The 25,777-nt window shown below is 41.4% G+C and overlaps 5 protein-coding genes across 5 annotated transcripts; 3 read left to right on the forward strand and 2 right to left on the reverse strand.

The window, feature by feature from the left end:
• Positions 1-149: 149 nt before the first annotated feature.
• LOC105398641 (speckle-type POZ protein) lies at positions 150-1,631 on the forward strand. Its single transcript, XM_011570794.3, has 2 exons — positions 150-335; positions 489-1,631. The coding sequence occupies exons 1-2, from the start codon at positions 306-308 to the stop codon at positions 1,473-1,475; spliced, it is 1,017 nt and encodes a 338-aa protein (XP_011569096.2). The 5' UTR covers positions 150-305; the 3' UTR covers positions 1,476-1,631.
• On the reverse strand, positions 1,594-6,643 carry LOC105398640 (casein kinase II subunit beta). The gene is made up of 8 exons (XM_038107950.2): positions 6,493-6,643; positions 6,190-6,265; positions 5,952-6,054; positions 5,449-5,545; positions 5,012-5,103; positions 4,263-4,452; positions 3,340-3,437; positions 1,594-1,804 (listed from the first exon to the last, which is right to left on the reverse strand). Exons 2-8 carry the CDS (start codon positions 6,259-6,261, stop codon positions 1,773-1,775), a joined length of 684 nt encoding a protein of 227 aa, XP_037963878.2. The 5' UTR covers positions 6,262-6,265; positions 6,493-6,643; the 3' UTR covers positions 1,594-1,772.
• Positions 6,644-6,916: 273 nt separating this feature from the next.
• Positions 6,917-8,829, forward strand: LOC105387018. The gene is made up of 3 exons (XM_048626028.1): positions 6,917-6,932; positions 7,147-7,270; positions 7,550-8,829. The coding sequence occupies exons 2-3, from the start codon at positions 7,175-7,177 to the stop codon at positions 8,561-8,563; spliced, it is 1,110 nt and encodes a 369-aa protein (XP_048481985.1). The 5' UTR covers positions 6,917-6,932; positions 7,147-7,174; the 3' UTR covers positions 8,564-8,829.
• Positions 8,830-9,251: 422 nt separating this feature from the next.
• LOC105387038 (probable pathogenesis-related protein CaO19.6200) lies at positions 9,252-24,256 on the forward strand. Its single transcript, XM_038108284.2, has 8 exons — positions 9,252-9,713; positions 18,292-18,441; positions 18,751-18,829; positions 20,182-20,331; positions 20,733-20,862; positions 21,190-21,279; positions 21,534-21,638; positions 21,900-24,256. The coding sequence occupies exons 1-8, from the start codon at positions 9,523-9,525 to the stop codon at positions 21,980-21,982; spliced, it is 978 nt and encodes a 325-aa protein (XP_037964212.2). The 5' UTR covers positions 9,252-9,522; the 3' UTR covers positions 21,983-24,256.
• A 127-nt stretch (positions 24,257-24,383) lies between these two features.
• Positions 24,384-24,960, reverse strand: LOC105398642 (DNA-directed RNA polymerase II subunit RPB9). Its single transcript, XM_011557684.3, has one exon. The coding sequence runs from the start codon at positions 24,821-24,823 to the stop codon at positions 24,443-24,445; it is 381 nt and encodes a 126-aa protein (XP_011555986.1). The 5' UTR covers positions 24,824-24,960; the 3' UTR covers positions 24,384-24,442.
• Positions 24,961-25,777: the final 817 nt, after the last annotated feature.

Raw genomic sequence — 25,777 nt, forward strand, 5'->3', positions numbered from 1 at the left:
TCCTATCATCAGAAAAATTATGAGCGTTGTCGAATTTTTTCGGACATTGCCCTTTTCATTAGGTTCGGAGCTTAGAATAAAGACATGAATAATCTGTGATAGGTGCGGAGCACAGAACAAATACCACAGAGTGAAGAACTGTCAGTAACAGGAGGAAAAGCTGTCAGAAATTGTTTATTTTCATTCAAAATTTCACTCCGCTTCTTCATCCGGCTATCTTTTGAAAAAGTTACTCAAAATCAATTATCACGGTACGATAGAAAAGTCTTGCATACTCTATTATACTATTTGAGCCGTTTTTCGAGATGGTTGACGACGCCGGAGACTACAAAGAGGTAAGGGATACCTTTATGTCCACTGGTTGGTTGATTGCACCATGTTAATCATCATATTAACTTTACTAGTAGATGTAATGCACTGTGTGAATCATCATTTAAATAACTTAATAGACCTCCATAATATTATATTTGAATACCTTTATATTACAGACAAATAACCATCTAATACAAGGGCGACGCATTTGCCAGACTAATGAAGCGCAATGGATGTGCATTGAAGAGATATATGAAAAGATGTACCGCCCCAACTTCTACGACATTGGCGGTACATTCATCCAGGACCTGGCAGATTACTGGTTCACCTGCAAAATTGAAGTAGTTGGCACCAATTTCTTACTTCACTTGTTTGTCCGCAACAGACAGGAGTCCTCATACTTCATCATGCTGAGCGATGGCAATGACATCACCCTGGACAAGAAGAATAACATAGCATACTTGTCGTCATACCTCAAGGAGTTTGAGATTCACAAAGCTGAGGAGCTTACCGAGACCTACATCACTACTTACTCTTTCACAGATGTAGATGTGGAGACAATGAAGGATAAAGTATTGTACATAGGAGTGAAGTTCCCCCTAGCCTCCACCTTCCGCCAGGAGATCATAGACAACATCAAGGCAGCTTATGACTTTGGTGATCTATTGTCTGATCCCATTGGATCAGATTTCACCATAGAGTCAATGGATGGAGAGAAGTTCCAGGTGCACAAGGCACTACTTACCGCACACAGCGAGGTGTTCAAGGCCATGCTCAAAGAGGAAACTGCAGAGAGCTTGAACAACTATGTGAAGCTCATAGATGTGAGTGCCGAGGACCTGCAGAGTATCCTGCAGTTCATCTACACGGGAACAGTGAAGGACATTGAGGAATGCAACAGCATCAACTTGCTCATGGTGGCAGACAAGTATGACCTCATTGGCCTGCGACACTTGGCAGAGTATGCCCTCAGGGAACAGATCAACCTGGAGAATGCATTTGAAACACTAACTGTAGCAGACATGTACAATTCTAACAGTCTCAAAACTGCAGCTTTGAAATACATTAAGAAAAACCCAAAAGTGCTAAAATCTAGTGCTTTTAAGGAGATTCTAAATGCTGATTTAGTCAGGGAGGTGTGCCAGTTTATAGCGCCTAGTTAAATGTTTTTAATTATGTATTGTTTATCAATATTATATTTATGTTTTGGTGCTTAATTTATTAAATTTGTATTAGCATTTAAGTCTACAGTTTATGTTAATGAATTAAAAAACAATTGGAAAAACATAAAAATAAACTTTATTTGATGTTAAAACATATCATTGTGGTTTTATGTTAGCAAATATATTTAATTATACTTATCAGGTATTGGGAGATAGTAGTAGGTGTGGTAAACATTGTCTAGGGAGGTGGCGGGGGCGGGCGGCGCGCCGGCGGCGGGCGCGCACCACTATTTTATCTCATTTTGGAATGTTACTTGTAGTCTTCGTTTCTGCAGCAAAAAACATTTCTCGAATTAGCCCTAGCCAATCCATGTCACTACTTAATAATTCCAAACAGCAATTTTTACAACATCAAATGGTTAAGTTCTTTTCGGAAATACGACATATAAAACAGGTTATTCGATTGTATAGTTATAGCATAGGGTCCATCCAACATGCAGGAGAAGCAAGAAAAAGACTGAATATTTATCGTAACATTTATTATTAATAGTAAAGTACTGAGAGTGATACAAGAACCTTGAACATTGTGGATAATTCAAACGGTATCTTATCAACCAAACGGAGGTTTCTCCATATAAAAATAAAAACTGTTATGTTCATTGCAAGTAATTGCAGCTAATGGAGACTACAACACAAGCTTACTGTTACACTGACTTCTAGAGATCTAAATTTAGTTTAAGACTAATTTTATAATGTAGATATTACTGGTACAGGCGTTTTAACTCTGTGAACGTTTTCTATTCAGACTTGTTACTAGTGTTATGTGAGTACGCATATAGATAATTCTAATTAGCTATTGATACACAATATTAGTCACAAACAAAGATGTCACATTCATGCATGTCGATGGTCAAAGATTATAGGAACCAGCTTATGTATTGCAGATCGGACATCACAGCAGCGAGACATGGCCACAACCAGACACCCTGTTCGGGGAACAACAATATACCTACTCATATGTTGAATTCATAATACATTGCTGCGCAGTAAACTGGTTCCTCCATGGGCCTCAGCGCTCAAGCATCAATGTACTACGAATTGACAATGGCTTCGGGAATACTGGAGTTGTCCCGAACGTGGTACCGGGGGGTCACTCTCTTATCGACGAAAGAACGAATCAAAATTGTTCGTTCGTCGATTTAGAGAGTGGTGGATGCGCCGCGACCAAGGACACTCCCTGAATGACACAACCATGTCGACCTCAGAGACAAACACAATGCAAACAGCTGTGTATCATACACTCAATTTATTATCCTTTACAAAATAGCCTACCATTATCATTAAGATAAATACAAACTTCCCGTTTTGTGCATTTTAATCATGAATAAATATTTATACGAATTTCATTGCGCATCGGTTTTACAAACTGTTCTAGGAGCTTCGGGAATGTGATGAATGAACAAAACACTGAGCAGACAAACAGAAAGAATGAATACAGCGCTTACCTTCCGTTCATTGTTAATGTATTAGAAAGCATGAATATTAGAACACAAATGACGTAAAAAAAAACAAATTTAAAAAGGGACACCATTCTCAGCAGGACCACTTCAAAACGAGTAAGGGTTCGTGCTTGTCTAGTTCCGATCAAACGTGTACAAAGCATGGCATACTGTTGGGGGAAATGCACCATGTATTAGCGTGATTTACAAAGCGGGCTGCGGGGGGCTGAGGGCTCCGCTCTACTCTGTGTCTATAGTCTATGGAACGGTTGGTTCTAGCGGTCTACTCTGTGGCGACGGGCGCGGCACTCGGGTGGTCTGTATACTCTGTGGTGTCACGTGTCGGGCGCTGCCCTAGCGTTTACCGTTGTTGTATGTGAGGCCGCGGAGGGGCGCCTTGAAGTTGGCGGCCGCCTGCTGCTGGATCTGGTACGCGAGCGGGTGGATCTTGAAGCCGTATAGTCTGCAATGAGATAAAGATAGCGTATAGTATCGAATACAGCGTCGTAACCGGTCGAATGGAGTGTGCAGCTAACATATCAAAATACAGAACCTGAGAGAGATTGGCATTAAAATTATGGCATTAATTCATGACTAGTCTTCTTATCTATGTTTGATTTGGTCAATGTACAGACTATGTACTTAATTAAATAAGTCCAATCACCTCTGTATAGCATTTATTAGTAAATTGAGTTCAGAAACAAAATTATCTATAGGATACATCTTCCTGTATGTATAAACTACGCTTTCAAAAGCTTAGAGGCGTACCTTATCATGGTAATGTTTTAATGGGAATTTCTAAAGCGGGGCGGCGTGGGAGGCAAGCTTCTATATATTTGGACTGGCGGAGGTACTTGCCACCGCCTCATTCAAATGTTCATGCCTTTACGGAAAAAAACGCGATAATGTATCGTGATATCTACATTATATCTAACTGGTGTATGTAAATACTGTCTGCTGACATGGTGACCTAGTCTTTAGTGGAGATACGCCTTTACAAGTTGGCAAATAGGAAATTTATTTCATATAATAATGCTTATCCACCAGAGATTTGCAATACTATTGTTGATGCGTTTGTTATCGCCAACCATATTCAGTGGTCCACAAAGCACTTATTGAGAATCATTACAGCATAAACTGCATAGCACATCTCTGGTGGAAACACCTTAACCCCTCACATCCCGAGCAATCAGAGACAATTAAAAATCTATTGTGTCTGGTTTACCAATGGTTCACTAGGACGTAAGCGGTTAAAGGCGTCATCAGGCCAACTATCCCCGCTACTGACCTCGGCACGAACTGCGACGAGGCCCTCTTCGGCCGGTACTCGGGGTGCACCATGAACACCATGTGCGGGAACCCGGTGCCGAAGTACGCGCCGTCCGTGTGGTGGTGGCGCGACGACTTGGGCGTGTACACGTCCATGCACTTGGGGCAGTACAGCTTCACCATGGCTTCGCCGGGCACGTCCGACAGACCTGAGGGGGAATACAAAATAGGATATATCCCTAAGGCCGCCTATTGCACATTAGTTCTAGTCTATAGTATATTTTTTTGTATGTCTGATTTATGTGGTGTTCAATAAAGCAATATTCTATTCTATTCTATATCTTTATTGGTCACTATAAAAACATACAAAAAATACTTATAAACTAGAATCAATGAACAATAGGCGGCCTTATCGCTAATAGTGGTATGAGCTTAACTATGTAACTTTGGCGTACAAGGATTTGGCTTGTACAAGGTGTTAAAATGAAGGGAAACAGTGTGGGTGTGCAGAGTGGCACAGGACCGGAAAATTAGTATAGGTACAAAAATGGAGCACTAAACGCGATAGAGGCGATCGGGGGCTGATGATTAAGTTGAAAATACATAATTCCATTGTTTATACAGCCAATAACTAGCCAATGATCCATTTATAACTTCCATTAATATGACTCATAAAGTCTCTTTTATATTAAATGGATATATTGCAGATTGCTCACATTATCTGTGTATCATCACTTGAGGAAGTATTGTAATATCAGAATGACTTACCAAGAGGCAGCATGGGCTGACATTCGCAATAGACTCGTGGGCAGTGGCCAAAGTCACCAGACTGGAATTTCTCCAGCATCTGAGCAATACCTCTGAAAATTCATTTATTTATTTATTTATTTATTTCACAAAATTCATAACATGAAATGAAATATTGCAGCATATGGGTTACAACACTTTCTAAAATATACTTTTAAACTAGTGCTACTGCTATCATTAGGTAATTACCTAATTAATACATACTAAATATGGTTAGATATATTTATGATAAGTACATAAAATACTACTAATAAACCTGATTATCAGCTACTAAGCTATACTAAAATAAATAATTTCACCTTTCAAAGCCCAGAAACCTAGAGAGAACTAGGGTAGAATGCATATTATGTAACAAATTTTATATAACTAGGTTCTTTAAACTGTAACCAAAGTCTTACCTGTTGGTGAGGATGTACCGGGCGTGGATGAGCCCGTACAGGATCTCCGACGCCTGCTCCACGAGGTCTGACTGGTTGGGATTGTCATCATCATCATCTGAAACACAGATTTCATGTTCAATTCAAGTATACCAAAAATGGGAAAAGGAAGATTAAATAAAAAGTTATGATAAGAAATTGTGCTAATTTTTAAGTCATTTCCAAATAAATCCCAGGTCCCTATCCTAAAATCGGAGATAGCAGAGGCTTATAAGCTCCTAAATGATAACATGAAGCCATCATGTACAACCACCGTTACTTCCTCATCACATTGTAAAGGTATAAAAATAATGTGTACAGCATAATATATGGCTTTGGACTTTCTTCCTACATTCATCCCTGTTCAAGGTACATTACTGTTACTCTAAAATGAGTCTTTGAAGCTTTTCAAATTGTGGAGTAAATACCTATCAATATTTGCATTTTATTTATATTATAGAAAAATATTAAGAATGGACACTCACCAGGTTCTAAGTCTAGGATCATGTCGAGTGCCTGTCGGTAGTGTGGCACCTGCTCATTTAGACCAGTCAAATTGAATTTATCATTTATGTAGTCCTCATCCACCTGCAAACAGATTTAAAAGTGGGCTAAGTCACTACAACAGTAATAAAACAATAAGAGGGAACGGCCTTCAAAGCAATTCAAAAAGAATAATTAGTGATGAAATGACAGAAGACAAGCTTTACAAGAATAACTTACCTCACAGAAGAACTCATTTCCCCTCAGTCCACAAAACCATGTAATCCATGATACCTCCTCGGAGCTACTCATTTTTCTGTAATAATACAAAATATGTGTAGTTAACAACGACTTCAACGAGATTTCACTTGAAATTTTAAGAATGTTTCATCCACCATGTTCGCTAAACCGAGTGTATTGATAGAACTGTTATTCACGCGATTTTCGAAGCACTATAGGTTATCTAACTTTTGAATCGATAAAGGGATCATTTTACAATGCAGAAATCGTATATAATCACTAAAATAATAAGAAAAAGCTTACCTTTTGATGCCTTGATTAGCCACGCTATCTAAAACCACAAGAAGACATACAAACTACGTTCACGTAGCTAATAATTCATCTGAAACTGACAAGTCTGACAACAGGACAGACATAGAAGGAAAAACGAAACAAAACATTACGTTCATTTATGAAAAAAAAACACAGATTAAATGTGGGCGAACATGTTGCGGGAGTATTGGAATTCGCAGAATAATAACAGTCTGGCTTCGCAAAATTTATTGAGTGGAGTTAGAAATTTGGAAAAATGATTGCAGTTTATCATATTTTCCAATACAAGGATAGATTCTATTCAAAATTCAAATGTACGCGGTACGCTAGATGGTACCTAAGAAGAAGAGGTTGAAAGTGACCGACTGAATGCAGTCTGTGTGTAACAGTTTACATTGACAGTTTCATCTTCATCCACAGACCAAAAAGTGGTAGGTAATAGGTACCTATTATTTGCATTTCTGGAATAAAACAAAACTTTAAAAACTAGGTATTAAATTATTAAAAATCCAGTTTATACTTTTAAAAGGTTAGCATTCCTGAATGGAATATACCATTCAGGAACATTTATTTATCATTGTACTAACAGCTATACAGTTTCAAAATCTAAAGCAATCCACATCTTATGAGTCATTTAAATTTCAGCCCACTTGTCCAAATAAATACCAGCAAAATGATAATGATAGATGAAGAGGACCCCATCCCCATGGACCTGGGGGGCTACCGCCACCGCGACGGCAGCGACGATGAAGACAATGGGGAAGCAGAGGTTATTATAAATTACACTGATTCATTTACAAATATTCTTAATACTTACTGCACAGTAAATGCATATAGAACATTTACCGCACAGTAAAATTACATAAATAAAATACAAGTTTATTAAGGTAGTACATTCAACTGATAAACACTATAAACAGCCAAGTCAAATACTTGTATTTAATTAAACAAATACAAAATATAATCAAGTACACTACACCAGCAATAAATTATAATAGCACCCCTAAAAATTTAAAAAGGTATCTCAAAATAAAATTGTTAGTTTCAGACAATCAGTGAGACTGTGTCCTGTCTTGCAAGATGTTTGACTGAAGACGCCAGATACCTTTGCATCTATGATGTTGCCCAGAAACTTACTCATCCGGGTGATTATGACATTGGCGGCACACACGCGCCCGGATACCGCCCGGAAACGTGGTTCTACTACACCACGTCACTCTGCCCCAACAATATACACCTGCTGAACCTATTTGTATGTCACAGGAAAACAGGCAGCTGCCTCATCAAAGTCAGTGAGTCAACAGAAGCCACTCACATCAATCCCTCCCCTGGTGACACTTCTAGTAGATCTGAATTAACAGAGACCTTGGCATCATATAACATCTTCTCTTCAAGACCCGACCAGCACCATTATATCAAGACTTACTGCTTTACAAAGAAAGATATAGATGCGTTAAAGAACACCCTGCTAATACATGTTCAGATACAGACAGATACTATCAAAGTGTTGCTTAAACCAAATGTCATTAGGAGGATCAAGCTGGCCCACGACTTTGGCAATCTCCTTTCCAATAAGGAGAAAACTGACTTTGTTCTAGAGTCTTCCAGTGGCAAGAAATTCAATGTGCACAAGATCATAGTGGTAGCACACAGTCCTGTTTTGCGTGAACGAGTCAGGGATTCAAAGAGTTCCATCCTAAAACTGGACATAAACAATGAGGATTTGGAGTTACTATTAGAGTTCCTTTACACTGGCACAATCAAGGAGGTTTGCAAGCAAGATTGCCTGAAACTATTGGGCATAGCTGAGCAATTTGAGCTTAAAAACATGTTTAACTTAGTCCAGTATGTGATCAACAAGCAGATAGATGTGAACAACGCGGTGGACGTGGTGGTGCTGTCGGAGAAGTACCACCTGGAGCAGCTGCAGGCCAACGTGTTCCGCTTCATCCGCGACCACCCCGCCGTGCTGGACACCGAGGGCTGGAGGAACCTCGACAACGTGCATCTCACTAAGAAGATGTTCAAATATATCTATAGCTTTAATAATAAGAAAGGATAGGATGTGTAATATACTATGCGATGAGTTGTTTAATATAAATATTTATAATGTATTATAATGTTCCAGTTAAAAATTACAGTAAAAGTGTTTATCTTAAATCCCTTAGCTGTTGTTTGATAGATAAAATAATAAGAAGTGATTATTTGGCCTAATGTAGGTACGCTTCCTAAGATTATTTTTATTTAAGTATATTTACGGTCTGCTAGGAATCACATGAGATTAAAATGTTGTAACTATATTCATTGAATAAAAATCATTCACATTCATATACATCTTTTGCAAACCACCTTAAAATTATAAGAACATACATAATATCCAATGGCATAGGGTAAACAAGGTTTTATCTGCCGAAGTTGCAAGTATTATCTCGGCGAGAAACGGGACCATTCATGAGAGGCTGTCACTTGGCTCGGAGCCAGCGGGCCCGCGCATGCGCCCCGGGCGCCCCCGCCGGCCGGATGACGCCCCGCCCCTGCACCCTGAACCTCCACTGAAAACTGCTGCGGACTTTGTTTGAACTACATTGAGGGGCCCATCGGGATCTTATGAGAAAATTTGTTTTGATGAATCCCATCAATCTCCTATTCCATTTATGCAGTGGGCTCAAGATGCTTTGAGAACACTGTTTGTAGGTAGTCATTTTAATTGCGCCTGAAACTGTTAGCATAGCAATAATTGAAATTAACCGTTAAATCCCTAATACCTTTGTATTTATCACTACATCAATACTTTATTTACACCAAACATATTTTGCTGCAGACCTATAAGACCTGAAAAGATGATACCTACACATCACCGAACCACACAGTGCCTGTAGCCTGTACAAATACACGTAGGCCATATAAAGTGGCGCCCCCATTCGCGAGATAGATCCCTCCCCCTCACTGTCAGATGAGCCTGTGCGTCTCCAACCCTCAGTCTGCAGAGAGCCTCGGCCCGCGCAGGATGTCCCGCCTGCCATGAGCCACCACGAGCGGCGGGCTCACGACACCGTCGAGTTACTACCGCTCAAGTCTGCCCTGGTCAATAATAATAACTACAGGGATGAAGAGGACTACTACCCGCCGGCGCCTGTGTTCCAGAAGAACCCTTCCAGCTCCAACCTCTATGACTACACGCTGCTGTCGAAGCGGACGCCGGCCTCCAAACGGTGAGCTTTCAGATGTTTTCCGTTGTCAATGGATACCTTTGTGCGGTTATGACGAGAGGTTATTGATAGTGTATTAACTATAGTACTTAATGAATGCCTATAGAATGAGGATGCTATTCTACTGCACTTGATTCAATACGTAGTTAGTTAATATGTTCTAATACATAATAATCATATTTTTTCATACATGATAGCAACCTAAAGCGGACCATGTATCTTCCTATTTAATTTGTACATATATTTAAAAATGTGAGTTAAAACTTTATGACGCAGTTGCTTACCACTTCAAGATGCAGCTCTCAGTCTAAACTTAGACCTAAGTAGTTAGTACTACCTACCTACACATCTAAGTTTAGACTGAAGGGCTGCCTCTAGTTTGGAGTTAAGTATCTCGGTACTTTCCGAAAGATGCCAATTATTTCTAGCACTCTTGTGCTTTATTTGTTTTTTTTTTTAAGAAAAGTCATTGTTAATTATATTGCTATGTTAATTACCTATATGTACCTACCTATACAAGTAGGTACCTACTACAAAAGTATAAGTACTTAGTCACTGTGAATCACAATTTGTGATGTAGGTATAAGTGCACCACGCGGACACGTGTGTGAATCGCCTTTACACACATGTTAAAGATATAGGGGTATAACCCGTATAACTACATATAAGTATGTCGCAGGAGGCGGCACCGGGTTATTCATTGTGGGCAGACAGTAGGGTAATCAAGAAACGAGGAACACAAAGTTAATCTTCACACTTTATTTTAATTTAACGGACACTGTACAAATCAAATGCTAGGCTATAATATTCACACACAGACACTTCACAAACTGGGTACGGAACGAGGGACAGTTCCAAGGTGCTTCGCGACTGGCGCTCCAACGAGAAGTGAGCTCCGCTGGGCGGCCGGTCGCCACCAAGACTCTGTCGAAACATGCCACGTGACGGGGCGGCGGCGCTGCAGTGCAGTCACGTGATCTGGTGACGCTGCTGTGCTGTCACGTGACACGTTTGACGTTCCGACCGGGACTTCCGTTTGACCGGATAAGACACGGCCATTCTGCCTCTACACACGTCCTCGTGTGTTTACTCTGAAACAAACGAATTTCGCACAGTATTCGTTCGGTCATACCTGACCTATGTTAGTCATTGATGACTACCAAATGTTTACAAATAAAGCAATTTTTCAAAATTTGATACTATTTACAAGCTAAGTGACAATATTCACTAAGATCTAATACACACCATTCATCATAATCATCATCATAATTTTATTAACAGGGAATCATTACCAATGCACGAAGAATCAAATACCACCAAATAATCAACAGCTCTACAAATCACATTATCTCAATGATCACATCAATAGCAACTTAGATGATAGTAAGTGTCCCATTCGTGGCCTAGAGCTACTCGAGCTCACCAACACGCGCATCCTCTCCAAGGATCGCAGAGTACAACCATTACTCTTTGGTCTCTACAAAGACCCGGCCTCCGCCAGAACCATCCGCCCATCGCGTACCCACGGTTTGCCCTCCGCAAGCAAATGCCGACTTCTAACGAGCTACGACTACGGCATGGTCTCTGGTATAGCCGACCAACCGAACCGAGCACACCTTACTCCATCATCGCAGCATCAACATGCTCTACTTCCTCAAGATCACTCTCCTCATTAGACATTTCGATTGGTATTTGACCCTCCGGCATTTTTCGCAACCTATCATGTGCGTACTTGTACGTTCTTTTACAATTCAACGATTTTAAAACATACCGATCGCCTTCTAAAACCTCTATTATTCTAAACGGCCCTTTGAATTTTGGGTCCAACTTTGTTTGATTCCGCTCCTCATTTTCAATCAAAACAAAATCACCGATAGAGAACTTATTCAGTTTTGCCTTAGTTGAATCAAAACGTCTCTTATCATAGACTGCATTTTTCTCAATCCTTTCTGACGCCGATTGCCTAACTTCTTCGAGATCAATAGTATGCTCTACCTCATCTGCCATCAGATCTAGAGGACGAGCAACTTTGCCTATCATGAGTTCCAGGGAACTGGCTTTAGTGACTCTATTTACTGTGCAATTTATTGCCAATTGAACGTCTCCTAGCGCATCCTGCCATGACCTATCACCGCTCGACTCTACTGCTGTCAACATTGCCTTTAACACGCTCATTATCCTCTCTACTTGCCCGTTTGCTCTAGCTGAACCAGTCGCAATGAGATGTAGAGCAATGTTTTTGCTCTCACAAAACTGTTTAAAATCATTGCTAGCAAAGCATCGGCCTTGGTCAGCTATGAGACGTACAGGAGCTCCAAACAAAGCTACACTATCCTTCACGGCCTGAATGCTGCTGTTCGAGTCAATGTTCTTAGTATGGTAGAGTAGGACGTATTTCGTAAAAGCGTCTATGAGCACAAAAACACTCTTTGGTGTCGTTTTTACCACTGAGCTTACCGGTAGCGTCGATGTGCACCGTGTGCCACGGGACTGTCACCTTAGGTATTGGGTGAAGTTCAGCCTGTACCTTGCCTGAATGTTTTTTGGCAACTTTGCATGTAACACAATTGTCAGTAAACTTCTTCACGTAGCGACACATACCTTCAAACCAATAATGGTCGTAGAGCTTTTCTAAGGTCTTCTCCCACCCTAGATGTATCAGCGATTCATGTACGTTGTTTATGACAGACCATCTCATCGCTCGGGGAACTATTGGTAAACATTTTGTCTTACCGTGTCGTTGCACCTTTCTGTAGAGAACACCAGAACGTATCTCATAAGTCTTGGCTAGATCCTCGCTCATCTCACCATCGTTGAGGTCTGCTATCAGCTTCACAATCTCTCCATCGCGCTGTTGCTCTGCATAGAGCCAGTTTTCAGAAAGCTCGGTTAAGTTAACCATCTTCTGGGCGCATTTGACTACCGGCTCCTTTGATTGAGGTGTAAGATGATTTCTAGAGAAGAAATCTACGTGTGCCATGTGCTTACCTGCTCGATACACCACCTCAAAGTCGTAAGACTGAAGGAAAGCCCACCACCTGTGAACTCTAGGTGTCAGATCAATTTTGTTCCGTGATGATTTGAGCGAATTACAGTCGGTCACCACTACAAACCTCCTTCCGTGTAGGTATTGCCGGAAATGTTTGATAGCATTTACGACAGCGAGCGTTTCCAATTCATAAGAATGGTATCGGGACTCCGCCGGCGTAGTGCGCTTGCTAAAATATGCTACTGGTCTTCGCTTACCATCCACGATTTGCAGTAAAATCGCTCCATAACCCTCGGCACTAGCGTCGGTGTGAAGTTCCACTGGATGCTCTGGGTCAAAGATCATCAGGACAGGTTCCGTGGTAAGAGTCTCTATAATTTTCTGTCGAGCTTCTTCGTGTTTGTCTGTCCATGCAAACTGTGTCTTACCTGATGTCAAGATATGTATTTATTTATTTATTTATTTATTTAATTCTTTATTGCACAAATATAAAAATACATGTACAAAAGGTGAGCTTAATGCTAAGAGCATTTTCTACCAGCCAACCTACAGGAGGTGCAGGAAAACAAGTACAAAGATGTGCAAAAAAAAAAAAAACGAAAAAGTATGTAAGATGAAAAAACTAAAAACTAAATAGTCACTTAATAATTATCTTAATATATAATAACAATACATTCAAATAATTATATAAATTTATAAAAGATAATAATAAAATACATATAATATTAGGATACATAAATATAATATATACAAACATATAATAATATAATATCCAGACAGGTACACGAAAATGCTATTTATTTAAGTTGCTGAGATAATGAGCGCGGGTTAGTCGCTTGAAGATGTGGCGAGAAGGGGCTTCTCTAATATTCTCGGGAAGATTATTCCATAGGCGAACGGCGGTGACAGCGAAGGAGTTAGACATAAAACCGGAATGGAAAGAGGGCAGTGCTAATAGATGATTATGGGAGGAACGGAGATGACGTGTATGAGTGTCAGAAAGAAAATCAAACATGGATTTAAGATAGGGAGGAGTATTAGGCTCGTGGAGAACGGAGAAAAGGAGACATAGGATACGAAGATTCCTACGATCACGAATGGGGAGCCATTTTAGCTGTGAACGGTACTGAGAAACGTGATCATATTTACGTAGCCCAAAAACGAAACGGATACAGGTATTCAATAAGCGTTCAAGCTTATTGAGTAGCACTTCGGTCAGATCCAAGTAACACACATCCGCATAGTCTAAGATAGGTAGAAGCAAAGAGTTTACTAAGGCTAGTTTGGTGTGTTGTGGAAGAAAGTTTTTAAGGCGAAGCATAGAGTGGAGAGAAGCGTAGATTTTGCGGGACACTTTGTCTAACTGTTGCTCCCAACTTAAGTGCTCATCTATGATCAGACCAAGATCATTGACAGTTGGAGAGAAAGGTATCACACGACCGTCAAATTGAACTGGTGGAACAGTGGTGTAGTCCAGAGAGGATAGAAGTCTTGAACTTCCTACAATTATTGCCTGACACTTTTTGGGGTTGACGGAAATGCCAAAATGCTGCGACCACCTTAGTATCTCATCGAGATCTCCATTCACCGCCGCAATGCCAGCATCAAGATCGTCAATTTTAACATGGCTGTAAATCTGCAAGTCATCGGCATACAAGTGGTAGGAGCAATGAAGGCTAGATGTGACGAAATTTATAAAAGTAGAAAAAAGTAAGGGGGAGAGAATGCCGCCTTGAGGTACACCAGCAGTCAAGTCAGCCCAGTCTGATACAACAGAAGGCCCGTTACGAATTGCTTGCTGGCGGCCTCGAAGATAAGAGGAGAACCAGCTGATAGCGGGAACAGAGATCTTGTGACATTCGAGAACGGCAAGTAACAGGTCATGGTCGACTGCATTAAAAGCATTACTGAAGTCGACCAACACCAGAACTGTCACCCGCCGATCCTCCATGGCACATCTGATATCCTCTGTCACTTTAAGCAAAGCCGTGGTCGTACTGTGTCCCGAACGAAATCCAGACTGGAAAGGATTGAGGAGACTGCCTTTGGTAAGAAATGTAGTCAGTTGGCGATGTACGACAGATTCTAATATTTTTGACAGGAAGGGTAATATGGAAATAGGACGGTACTCATTGGGAGCGGAGGGGGCTGGAACTTTGGGAAGAGGAAGGACGTAAGCTTTAAGCCAAAGGTTCGGGAATTGTCCTGTGGAAAGGGAGTGGTTGACTATGTGGGTTATTGCAGGGAGAAGGATGTCTAGAAGTGTTGTTACCATAATACGCCCTATATTATCATGACCGACGGCTTTGGATTTCAGTGACAGAATAATCTTTTTGATCTCGTCCCGCGATGCTGGTGAAAATTCAAAGGAATCGATGTCTGGCGTGGGAATGATAGTATTCTTGATAATATTTAATGACAAACTCTTAGTAAGGGGATCAAGTGAGGGAACTGTGGTAAAATGGAGGTTGAGGTCATTAATATCAAACGGTATTTGAACATCTTGACTAGGAGGTTTTCCCACGCCAAGAGTCCTGAGGAATTTCCAAATCCCTGCAGGAGTAGAAAGTTCGATTTGTTCCAGGATATATCGGCGTTTAGCGTTCCTACACAGCTTGTTACACCGATTCCTTGCAGCTTTACAGACAGACCAATTTTCATCGGTCCGATGTCTTTCGTTCTTGATATGTAGAGGGGCCATGATGCGAGAGAAATTCGGCACGAACTGTCTAAAGTAGGAGGCTAGACCTATAAATTGCCTCACCTGTGTGACTGACTGGGGTGGAGGCAGTGCAGATAACGACTCTACCTTACGTTTGTTCGGCCTTATCTCACCCGCTTCGATCTCACAGCCTAAATACTCTATCCGGGTTTTAAGAAAAGAGCATTTCTTCAAGTTTAATGAAAACCCTGCCTTTGTAAGTACATCTAATACTGTTTTCAGCCGCTCTATACCTTGCTCTACATTTTCTGATATTATCAGGACGTCATCAACGTAAACAATCACGTACGAGTAAGCAAGCTCTCCTAGAGCATTTATGATAGCTCTCTGAAAAACTGAAATTGCATTACGCAAGCAAAAGGGCATGGTAAGGAATTCATATTGGCCTTCAGCCGTTACAAAAGCGGTCCGTTCGATGGATTTATCGTCCTTGACAGGAATTAAATGGAAGCCACTTGCGCAATCTAGCTTTGTAAAGTAATAAGCACCATGAAGCCTAGAAATCTGGTCTACAATCAAGGGAAGTGGATAATTATCGGGGACAGTGTTGCTATTCAACTCACGATAATCAATGCACATACGATCAGCTCCGTCTTGTTTCTTTACTAAGAGCGCAGGACTCGCAAACGGTGAACAACTGGGCCTAATTATGTTTGCACGCAACAACTCTTCTACTCTATCACGCATAATTTTACGTTCTTCCGGCGATAAACGATACGGACGTCGCTGCACGGTACGATTGGGGTCAATTAATTTAATTTCTAGCTGTCCCGTTGTAACGCGGGTGGTTGGAAAACCAACGATAAAAAAATCAGCAAAAGGTTCCAACGCACTATGCAACTCGCAAAGTTTATCATCGGGGATGTCTGTATTGATGTTTTTTAGGTCGTAGGCCGGGGCACTAGCTACTGAATCACACTTATTTACCACACATAACCTTGTCAGAGTAAAATCCTTTGCAGTCATGTTAACTGAGTAACCGTTGCTCAAAATTTCTCTACCTAGCATGATATCGCTTCGTAGGTACACATCAGGCAAAACGTGAAATAAGATCTCCATCCTGAATCCATTAATTTCTACCTCACTCAATATTTGCAAGCTACTAACAACATTATTATTTCCTATGCCTATCAGTGTCACTGCATTATTGATTCGTTTTCCACTAAACTTATTAGCAATCTTTTCTTTAATAAGGGAACACTCTGCACCAGAGTCATAATGAAAAACAAAATGCTCACCAAGATGTTTTAGCTCTCCGGTTGGGGGCTCGACCACACAAAGGTCGACTCGTCGCTCTGGCCTGGGGGTAGACGCGGGGGCTGGGCAGCGCGTCGCGATGTGGCCCGGTTCGCCACACTTAAAGCAGATGATAGCTCGGCTGCTGGCTGGCTGTTGCTGGTGGCTAGCTTGGGATGACGCTGGGGCTGGCTGCTTCTTAGGATACAATCCTTTGAGACGACAATCTGCTTGTTTGTGTCCGAGTTTTCCACACAAAAAGCACTTCACTGTTGTCGGTTGTGAAAACTTTTGTCGTTTCGCGTTGTCCATTACAGGCTTGCTTGCTTCAGTCACGGTAGGGGATTTCCGCTTCAGGTATGAAAAGGCCTGCAGTTCTTTTTGCAACTCACTGCGAGTGGAAATTTCTGTTGTGAATGCGAGACGATTCAAACGGTTGTCGAATTGTGCAAGATGGGAAAGCACAACCGACACTGCAACTTGTTCAATACTCGCATTTTTCCAGCGGCTCATGAGTGCGGTGATTTGGCGGCTCGCGTAGGCACCGTAGGTCTCTTTTTCAAGCGGTTTATCATTACTGAGGTTAATGAGGGTAGCCGCATTTGTTTCTACGCACACAAATCTTGATGTGAAGAGCTCTTTGAAATCAGCCCATGTCATACCTGGGTACGTTAATTGAGACAGCCAGGTTGACGCTGCTCCTTTGAGGGCCTTGCTCAAGGTCATGATGAGCTGTCCGCCTTCTATAGGGTTTCCGGTGAAGCACAGGTCTGCCGTCGCGCACCAGGATCTTGCATCCACGTCGGGCTTGTCAGGGTCAAACTTGGGTAGGTTCACTGCACTGTTCACACTGGGGGTCTTTAGCGCTTGAATTAGTGCACGCATTTGCAAATTTTGCATTTCAAAAAGTCCACGCCATTGTTCATCACTATTTTCACCACGATTCCTCTCGTTTTCTTGATTAGATCCCACTTCTGATGTCGCAGGAGGCGGCACCGGGTTATTCATTGTGGGCAGACAGTAGGGTAATCAAGAAACGAGGAACACAAAGTTAATCTTCACACTTTATTTTAATTTAACGGACACTGTACAAATCAAATGCTAGGCTATAATATTCACACACAGACACTTCACAAACTGGGTACGGAACGAGGGACAGTTCCAAGGTGCTTCGCGACTGGCGCTCCAACGAGAAGTGAGCTCCGCTGGGCGGCCGGTCGCCACCAAGACTCTGTCGAAACATGCCACGTGACGGGGCGGCGGCGCTGCAGTGCAGTCACGTGATCTGGTGACGCTGCTGTGCTGTCACGTGACACGTTTGACGTTCCGACCGGGACTTCCGTTTGACCGGATACGACAAGTATAATAGTTTCAACTTGTTTACAACTCGAACATCGAACTACTTTCCAGAAGCGGCAGTTAAATCTCGCATGAATGATTGTACTTTCTACCTACCCACGTAGGTACTATATAGGTAGTTACCAACCACAATAATTTAACTAATTTCACTATGTTTTTTTATGAGTATTTTCCGGCTCTATAATAAAGGCACACCACCCCATACCTACACTGCATTAGCTAGGTAGGTACAAACATCACCTCTAACCTCCACCATCACTGTCCATCACCCACAGGCTGCTCTCCAAGCCGACCCAGCAGGCGGCCGCGCCCACCCCGCTGGTGACTCTGTGCGGGGCGCCCGCGCCGTCCTGCCGCCGCGAGGAGCAGGCCGCGCTCGCCAACCTGCGCAAGAAGGTGTCCCCGGCGCTGCTGCATCATGACCGGTTAGTTAGGTTACCTACTGCAACTATAGGTAGATAGGTAACCACCTACTATCTCAATCTCTCACTCCATCGCTCCTGCATCATCACCGGTCAGTCACTGTGATACCGTGTTCAGATCTTAGAGTGTCATTGCTACTGAAGCTGGGTCAGGTTTCTTTGTAGCCCAATGAATGATCGAAGCAGCAATCTAACATAACTTGTATGGATCTAAAAGATGCGGATAGTTGATTGCTAATGCATATATTTATATAGAAGACAAACACTAGCGCTGGAATATCGAATCTAATCTTTACTTCATTAATTTTCTAGATACAACAGGAATGTTGACCACGCGACTAAAGACAAAGAACCAGAAGAACTCGACAACAGGCCTAAATTACTAAAGAAGGTAAGCATACCCAGCAGTTAGGTTTCAGATAGTTCAGATACTTATAGTAGATATAAGTAGGTACCTACATCTACGAGATATTTTAATATAACGGCTTATAACTAGCTCTAGGCAAAAACCGTCAGCGGACAGCGTTTCCTGTTTCCCGGCCGCGGCGGAAACGGAGAAGCCCCACAGTTTCCGCCGGATCCGGAACTGGCGCGGCCTTGACCTGTGGGGGCAAGCAGAACATCGCTCCCTTGCCTTGCCAAAATAAATGCGGCCTTGTCACATGTCATCCCGTCATCGCGACGTGCTAAAATTTTATGATACGTAAAAGCACGCGTAAACTAATATAAAGTAAATAAGTAGTTTTCAAACTTTTTATCCCAAATAAAACCGTTAAGTACCCGTTGGAAAGACAATACTTTTTAGAGAGCCACTGGCTGTTACATAGGAGTTTAGGTAATAAAACATTTGAATGTAATTAATTATAATGTATTTCCGCTCATAAGGAAACTTTTTTACTAGAGGTACCTCAACTATAAAGTAGGTAACTACTTAACTATACTAATATTCAAAGTTGAAACTAACTGGAATATTTCCGTAAGCCATTTATCAATGTCCAAGCTTTGTAAAGGTAAGAGCCTTACCTATTATTATCCGCTAGTGACTAGCACTTTCTTCCAAGGTTCTATATTTATCAGCGCTATGCACTTTCCACCCCCTAGTCTTGAAGGTCGAAAATCGCGTGCCGCTGTAACTTCTATTCTTTCTACTCGCGATCTACGCTACGATAAAGTGGCACGCGAATATTGCATTAATGGCAAACACACCCTTTCTTTAGATCCACACTATGTCTACCAATCTACCAGGCACCGGAAATGATTTTAAGTGGCAATGGCGTTGGGTATTTGTTTTGAAAGATTAATGTGATTAGTAAAATAAATTACATAGGTTAATTACTTTCATAACATGGCTATGATTGTATTCTAGAAGTACTCTCGACCTGTAAGAGTGAGTCCACCTTCAAAAGGGATGTGACTACTTGTTAAACTCCACGACACTTAGTTCACGCGCAGTTCCACATGATATCCCGTACCCGTCAACTAGAGTCCATTTGTGGATGTTACGAAATCATCCACAAATGGATGGCAGATGATCAGTGGTCGCAAAACAACTTGGATGGCTGACATTTTCCTAATATCCGGCTCGAAGGACCACTTTGTTGGCGGCAGGATGTATAAGAAGCCTTTTTTAAGCAGCGCCAAAAGAAGAAAAAAATAATACAATGTCACGGACTACCACAAACTTAACAAAGGTTTCAATATTCTAAGCATCGAACGCGTCGTTAACCTCCACCCTGTGGCCAGGTGCTGCTGGAGCGGCCGGTGAGCATGGTGGTGCAGTGGAGCGAGGTGCGCACGGCGTGGCAGGACAGCGACTTCATCACGGAGAGCCTCTGCTGGCACAACGTGTACCGGCAGCGGCATGGCGCGCCGCAGCTCGTTATGGCGCCGGAGGTAAGAAAAATGTCTTACCAAGACTCATCAAGATTACGTAGGTATCTCAGGGCAATTTTTCTCTGAAATAATAGACACATGGCACACTCTAGCTTATGAAAAGCTAAGTTAGCTAGCGTAGTATCTCTGCTACCGCGTACTAGACGTAGTTAGGCTAGGGTAACCCTGAAGGGTACAATAATAATGTTAACTATAAGTATACATATGCAAAAATTTTGGCAGAGGAAGTCCAACTCTTTCACAGACTCCATCAATGTGTGCTTTAGCTAAAACGGAAGTATTGAATGGTCTATGTAGGTAGGTACAGGAAAAGACCGAAGACCCCCTCCTTCCTAACGACACCCACCATACCACAAACGCCCACTTAATGCCAATACCTCATGAAACTCTTGCGCCCCCAGTTGTGCGACTACGCGCAGGCGTGGGCCAACCACCTGGCGCACACCAACAAGTTCAGCTACCGCAACGACCGCGACGTGGGGCAGAACCTGTACCAGCGGCCCGTCAGCGCGCTGCAGCCCGACGCCACCGGTTAGTTCACATTCAGGATATTTTTCTTGTTACAGTAGGTAGGTAATTATTGTGGCGACGTAGAAACGCAATAGCTAGTCTGTTGGTCGCTGAGTGATACGTTTAAGGGTGATACGCAGGTGATATGTCATTCGAGGAGGGGCCTTTCCTGCACCTTCATTCATAATAAGAAGCTATACCTACTTATTTTTCTAACGCCCCTTCACGTTACTTAGGTACGCTATCATTATATGGTCCCTCATCCTATTTAAATCCCTTTAGCTCAAAGTTATAAGGCAGAACTGTTCCATTGCCAATGCCTTGATAACCACTTTGTGTCTGTTTTAGGTCAAGAAGTATCATCATACTGGTATGCAGCGGTGAGGCAGTACAACTTCTTTAAGGAGTCAGATGTGCTTCATGCCAATGTTAATGCAGGTTAGTTATCTATAGCATAGATAGACTAATACACTAATCAGTCCGTAATCTTCTACTTCTAGACATAGGTAGGAGAGCCCTATATATAGGGGCGCGAAGAAAGTCTATCTTCGGCTTTTCTCATCCAGCCACTATATCGGCTAATTTTCTATGGTCTCCAGTACGCCGAAATTTATTCCACACAACGCTTCCACTTGCTTGGTTCCCCGTCTATATCATGTACCTAACTAATTATGCCCGTGTTCCACTTGCAGGTCACTTCACGCAGATGGTGTGGGTGGCGACGCGGTTCTTCGGCGTGGGCAAGGCGCGCTCGCGGGCGGGCAAGGTCATCGTCGTCGCCAACTACTCGCCACCAGGTAAATGATATTGCCAGACTACGAGTAGTTATAAGACTAACTTTTTATGGTTCTAAGGTATGGTACTCGTTAGATAAAGACAGGCCGTGGTCGCTGGATAAAGGAGGCCTATTGGCGAAATAGGTACTTATGTGTAAAATGCTGTCAATTTATGTTCCCTGGTAGATACTTAACCAAGATAAGTTACCTTCCAACATAAGTACCAGACGTTTTCCCGTCCTTAAACCATTTTAATCTTAACCAAAGCCACCATCCTTACAGGGAACCTATCAGGTCAGTTCGAAGCGAACGTGCTCCCCCCCCTCCCAGAGACGATGCCCGACGCCCCTCCGCCGGAACACTGACAGCGTGTCTCCATACGAGGGCGGCGGCTGCAGATCGACGCCACTGTGACCCGGCGCTGCCCAGCCAAGCCGGACCTCTCGCAGTTCAATACCGATTCTTTTGACAAGAAGTATGGGTAGGTCTGAGTAGACTGGTGGAGAAGAAGTATGGGTAGGTCCAGGATGGCTGGTGGAAGGGTATTAGGGTTAGCGTGGTTTGTTGGTGATTACGTTACGTGATTACTCTGCATATTATTACGCACACAGAGACAGGGCTAAGGTAGTATATTTGATTATTTCTGGCATTGGCAGAGTATGATTGATGATTCAATAGAAAAGCCTCAATATGTCTTACGCAAAACTTTAAAGATAAATACAAAGATGTCCCAAAAGTATAATCCAGAAGAACAACAAATATCTTAACAAAAATTCGCTAGTCACTCGTTTAGACGAAACTTGAGCTAAGATAGATAGTTTTTGAATCTACGAAGCTTTTCCTTCAGTCCTAAACCCATTTTAGAAACATGGTAAACCAGAGAGAGTTAAAATTATGAATTTTAAATAGAATAGCGCCTAAAGCTTAGGTCGAAGCTTATGATCAGCGAGCTTCATGAGTGGCCCTCTTCGCCACAGGTTGTTTTAGCGATATAAGCTTATTATATAATTAGAGATAGATACCTACAGCAAGGGTACTATACTATAGGCTAGGTTAGGGTACTGTAGACTACACTATCCTGTGCTTTCAGAAACTACTTAGTCTAAATTTGTAACTTTCTAATAGCGGCTATTGCACACATTAGTTTTAAATTAAAGTAGGATTTCGAACATGCTTTTTATTGATCCATCTAAGATCTAGAATATCTTCTACGATAGATTGTAATTGCCTATATGAGAGCACATAATAATATGAGTAGGTACTTACTAAACCATTTCAGACATTATATGCTTAATCTCGCTATATGTAACTTATTTATATCTACTAGACCCACCTCCATGAAATAAGTGATAATGACACAACTATGGTTTTACTATCTTGGTATAGCTACCAGGCTACCCTACTGAATCACACTGACTAAGTTAGCGGAGTGTTTAGGTTTAATTTGCTCCTGCTATAAGTTACCTAGTTTAGTAACAAGTGTGCAGTTTGTCTACTGGGAATGCAGCCTAATTCAACACAAATAAGTCAATAGTGTAACAAGACTGCATATTATATAATTATTGTATAGCACTCCATAATAATGTTATATATTTTTGGAATTACACAATTCGTTAAGATTATGTTTATAGATACAGCAGCTTTAATATTATAGGTTCTTCAATCTTCAGTAATAGTGTTTTGGATATTGTAAATTAAATAATTTAGACATCAATTATCTATTTAATTAAAACAACCCAAAGTTGTAATGTAATATTGTGGTAAATTTTAAAACCCTGTCTTCCTCAATATTGTTTCATTGTTGCTGAAGTGTTTGGGGTTGAGATATAATTACCTGAAAGGTTGTTTGAAAAACACAACATGTCCATTTGCAATTATAACATATTTAGATTGGTTAGTGAGTAATTTTAGGCTTTTAATATGCAAGTTTTTAAGGCACAAATATTTATATTATATTACAAAAACATTAAAATACAAAAACTATGTTAACACCATATTTTTTATAAATTGTGATGGCCTACTGCAAAGCTACTGTAGTTTATACCAATGTTTAATTGATGATATATGGAATTAGAATAATATTATAGTGTATGCTATTGTTTTTTGTTTTCATAGCAAAATTATGCTATAATTTATAGTATGTCAAGCAGTATTGAATGTAGGTATATTTTCAGTTTTTCAATACTATAAGATTTTATATTGAGTGAGGAAAGGTGATTTCTATGAATGTTTAACATCAGAATAGATGTTGTGGAAGGTTTTTATGTGCCAAATTAGTCCTATCATCACCTGTTATAGCTTGTCCGCATTTTATTTTTATAGCCTAATTATTTCCCTTTATAATTTTAATATTGTTGATTTTTTAAATATGCATGATCCAATTAATTATACGGCTGTGAATTGTTAAAACTGTTAATAAACATAATTGCTTCCACATGGGCTATTAATTACAACCCTACATCTACTTGATCCTTTACTAAATTACTGTAGTTGTTATAAGACAAGGGGGCTGCATCAAAGCTACCTAAAAATCCTTATTAATCAAGAGCTACTTAGCATCATCTGGCAAATTGGCAGAAGTAACAACAGTTGGAGAGATGAACGAATGAGCAAATGAAGATATCATGAGCAAAATTTCCAGTCCACAGATAAAAGCAATAACTGCTAAATTATTAACATTACTAGGTTGTACAAAAATTATAAGCATGTGATCAATAATAAAATTTATTAATCAAAGGATTCATCACAAGAAATACACAGCAAGTGATAAACACATCATCCCATTTATTGTACTTAAACCTAAACTCTAACACTAAATCACACCTTCACTCAGTCCAGCGGTGCTTGCAGCTCGTGCACACGTAGTACAGGCGCATCTCCTCCTCGGCCCTGCGCGTCTGGCCCTGGAAGAAGACGGCCTCGCGGTGGTTGCACTTGGGACAGACGTGGTCCTTGGTCCGGGGTAGAGTCGGATCGCTCACCACGTCCGGGTTGATATGCGTCAGTTCGTCCACTTCGTGCATAATCTTGTTAACGTACACGCAGTTGGAGTCAGCTAGTTGCTTGTAGTCGCAGTTTCTGCACGCGTATAGGAGCACTTTGTTGTTCTTGTCTTCCCGAGGATACAACATGTTGTTGCATTCTTGGCAGAACTGGATGCCCACGTAGCCCGGCCCTCCGTCCTTCCTCGCGATGGCGGCACTCATTGCGAATGCGGTTTAGCCGCCTTTAAGAATAATCAATATGATTGCCTATTTAACTTTATTTTAGATTTATAAACGAAGCTTTCGTAAATTTTGAGAAACAAACAAATGCAATTTTTGAATTGATTGACTCTTGTCATTTGTCAAATTGTCATCAGAACGTCATTCATGTCATATAAAAAGTTATGAAATGTCATATTTCACTCACAAAACATGACCACAGAATACAGTGTGTAGCGTCAGTGTTGCCACTTTAGCCACTCTATACCTATATGTATCTATAATCGAACCACGATATCCCTGCAAGTTGAATGCCTATTTATTTAGACTGAAAAGATTTAAATCCATATTTGGAAATTTTACTACTAAAGGAAAAATAAAGGGAAAAAGAGTAGAAAATAAAAAACTAAGAATCTGAGCTTTAATTCGACTCAAGCTGCGTAGAGACCGGGCCAACGAACGGCCAACGAAGGATATTTATCGTTCGCTAGCGTTGGCCTCCGCATGCTCGTTGGTGTTCGCAAATACGTCCAAATACAATTAGTGCTCGAACGAACGTTCGTTGGCTTTTGATTCCGGTTCTTTGCTCTTTCATTCGCAATTTAATCATGGACGACGACAACATCATTATAATTGAAAACATCGTCGTCGTTACTCCATTCTTTGTTTTTCTGCATGATCTTAATGGCGGGAAATATTCAAAGAATTATCAAATTGGACGTCTACACGCTACGCTCTCTTGCTTCAACTAAGCGTTCGTTCGTTGGCCTTCGGCGACCGTCCAAACAGGGTTCGTTCAAATAGTTCGATTTCTTTGATGGTGTCGCCACGCTTCAGATCGCCGGCATACGCCAACGAGCGATCGTTGGCATTCGCTAATCCGTCCAGATTGCACCAACGAAGGCCAACGAAACCCGTTCGTTGGCCTTCGTTGGGCCGGTGGCGGTGTGTACGCAG

This window comes from Plutella xylostella, chromosome 15 (genome assembly GCF_932276165.1).
Source record: "Plutella xylostella chromosome 15, ilPluXylo3.1, whole genome shotgun sequence".
NCBI lineage: Eukaryota > Metazoa > Arthropoda > Insecta > Lepidoptera > Plutellidae > Plutella > Plutella xylostella.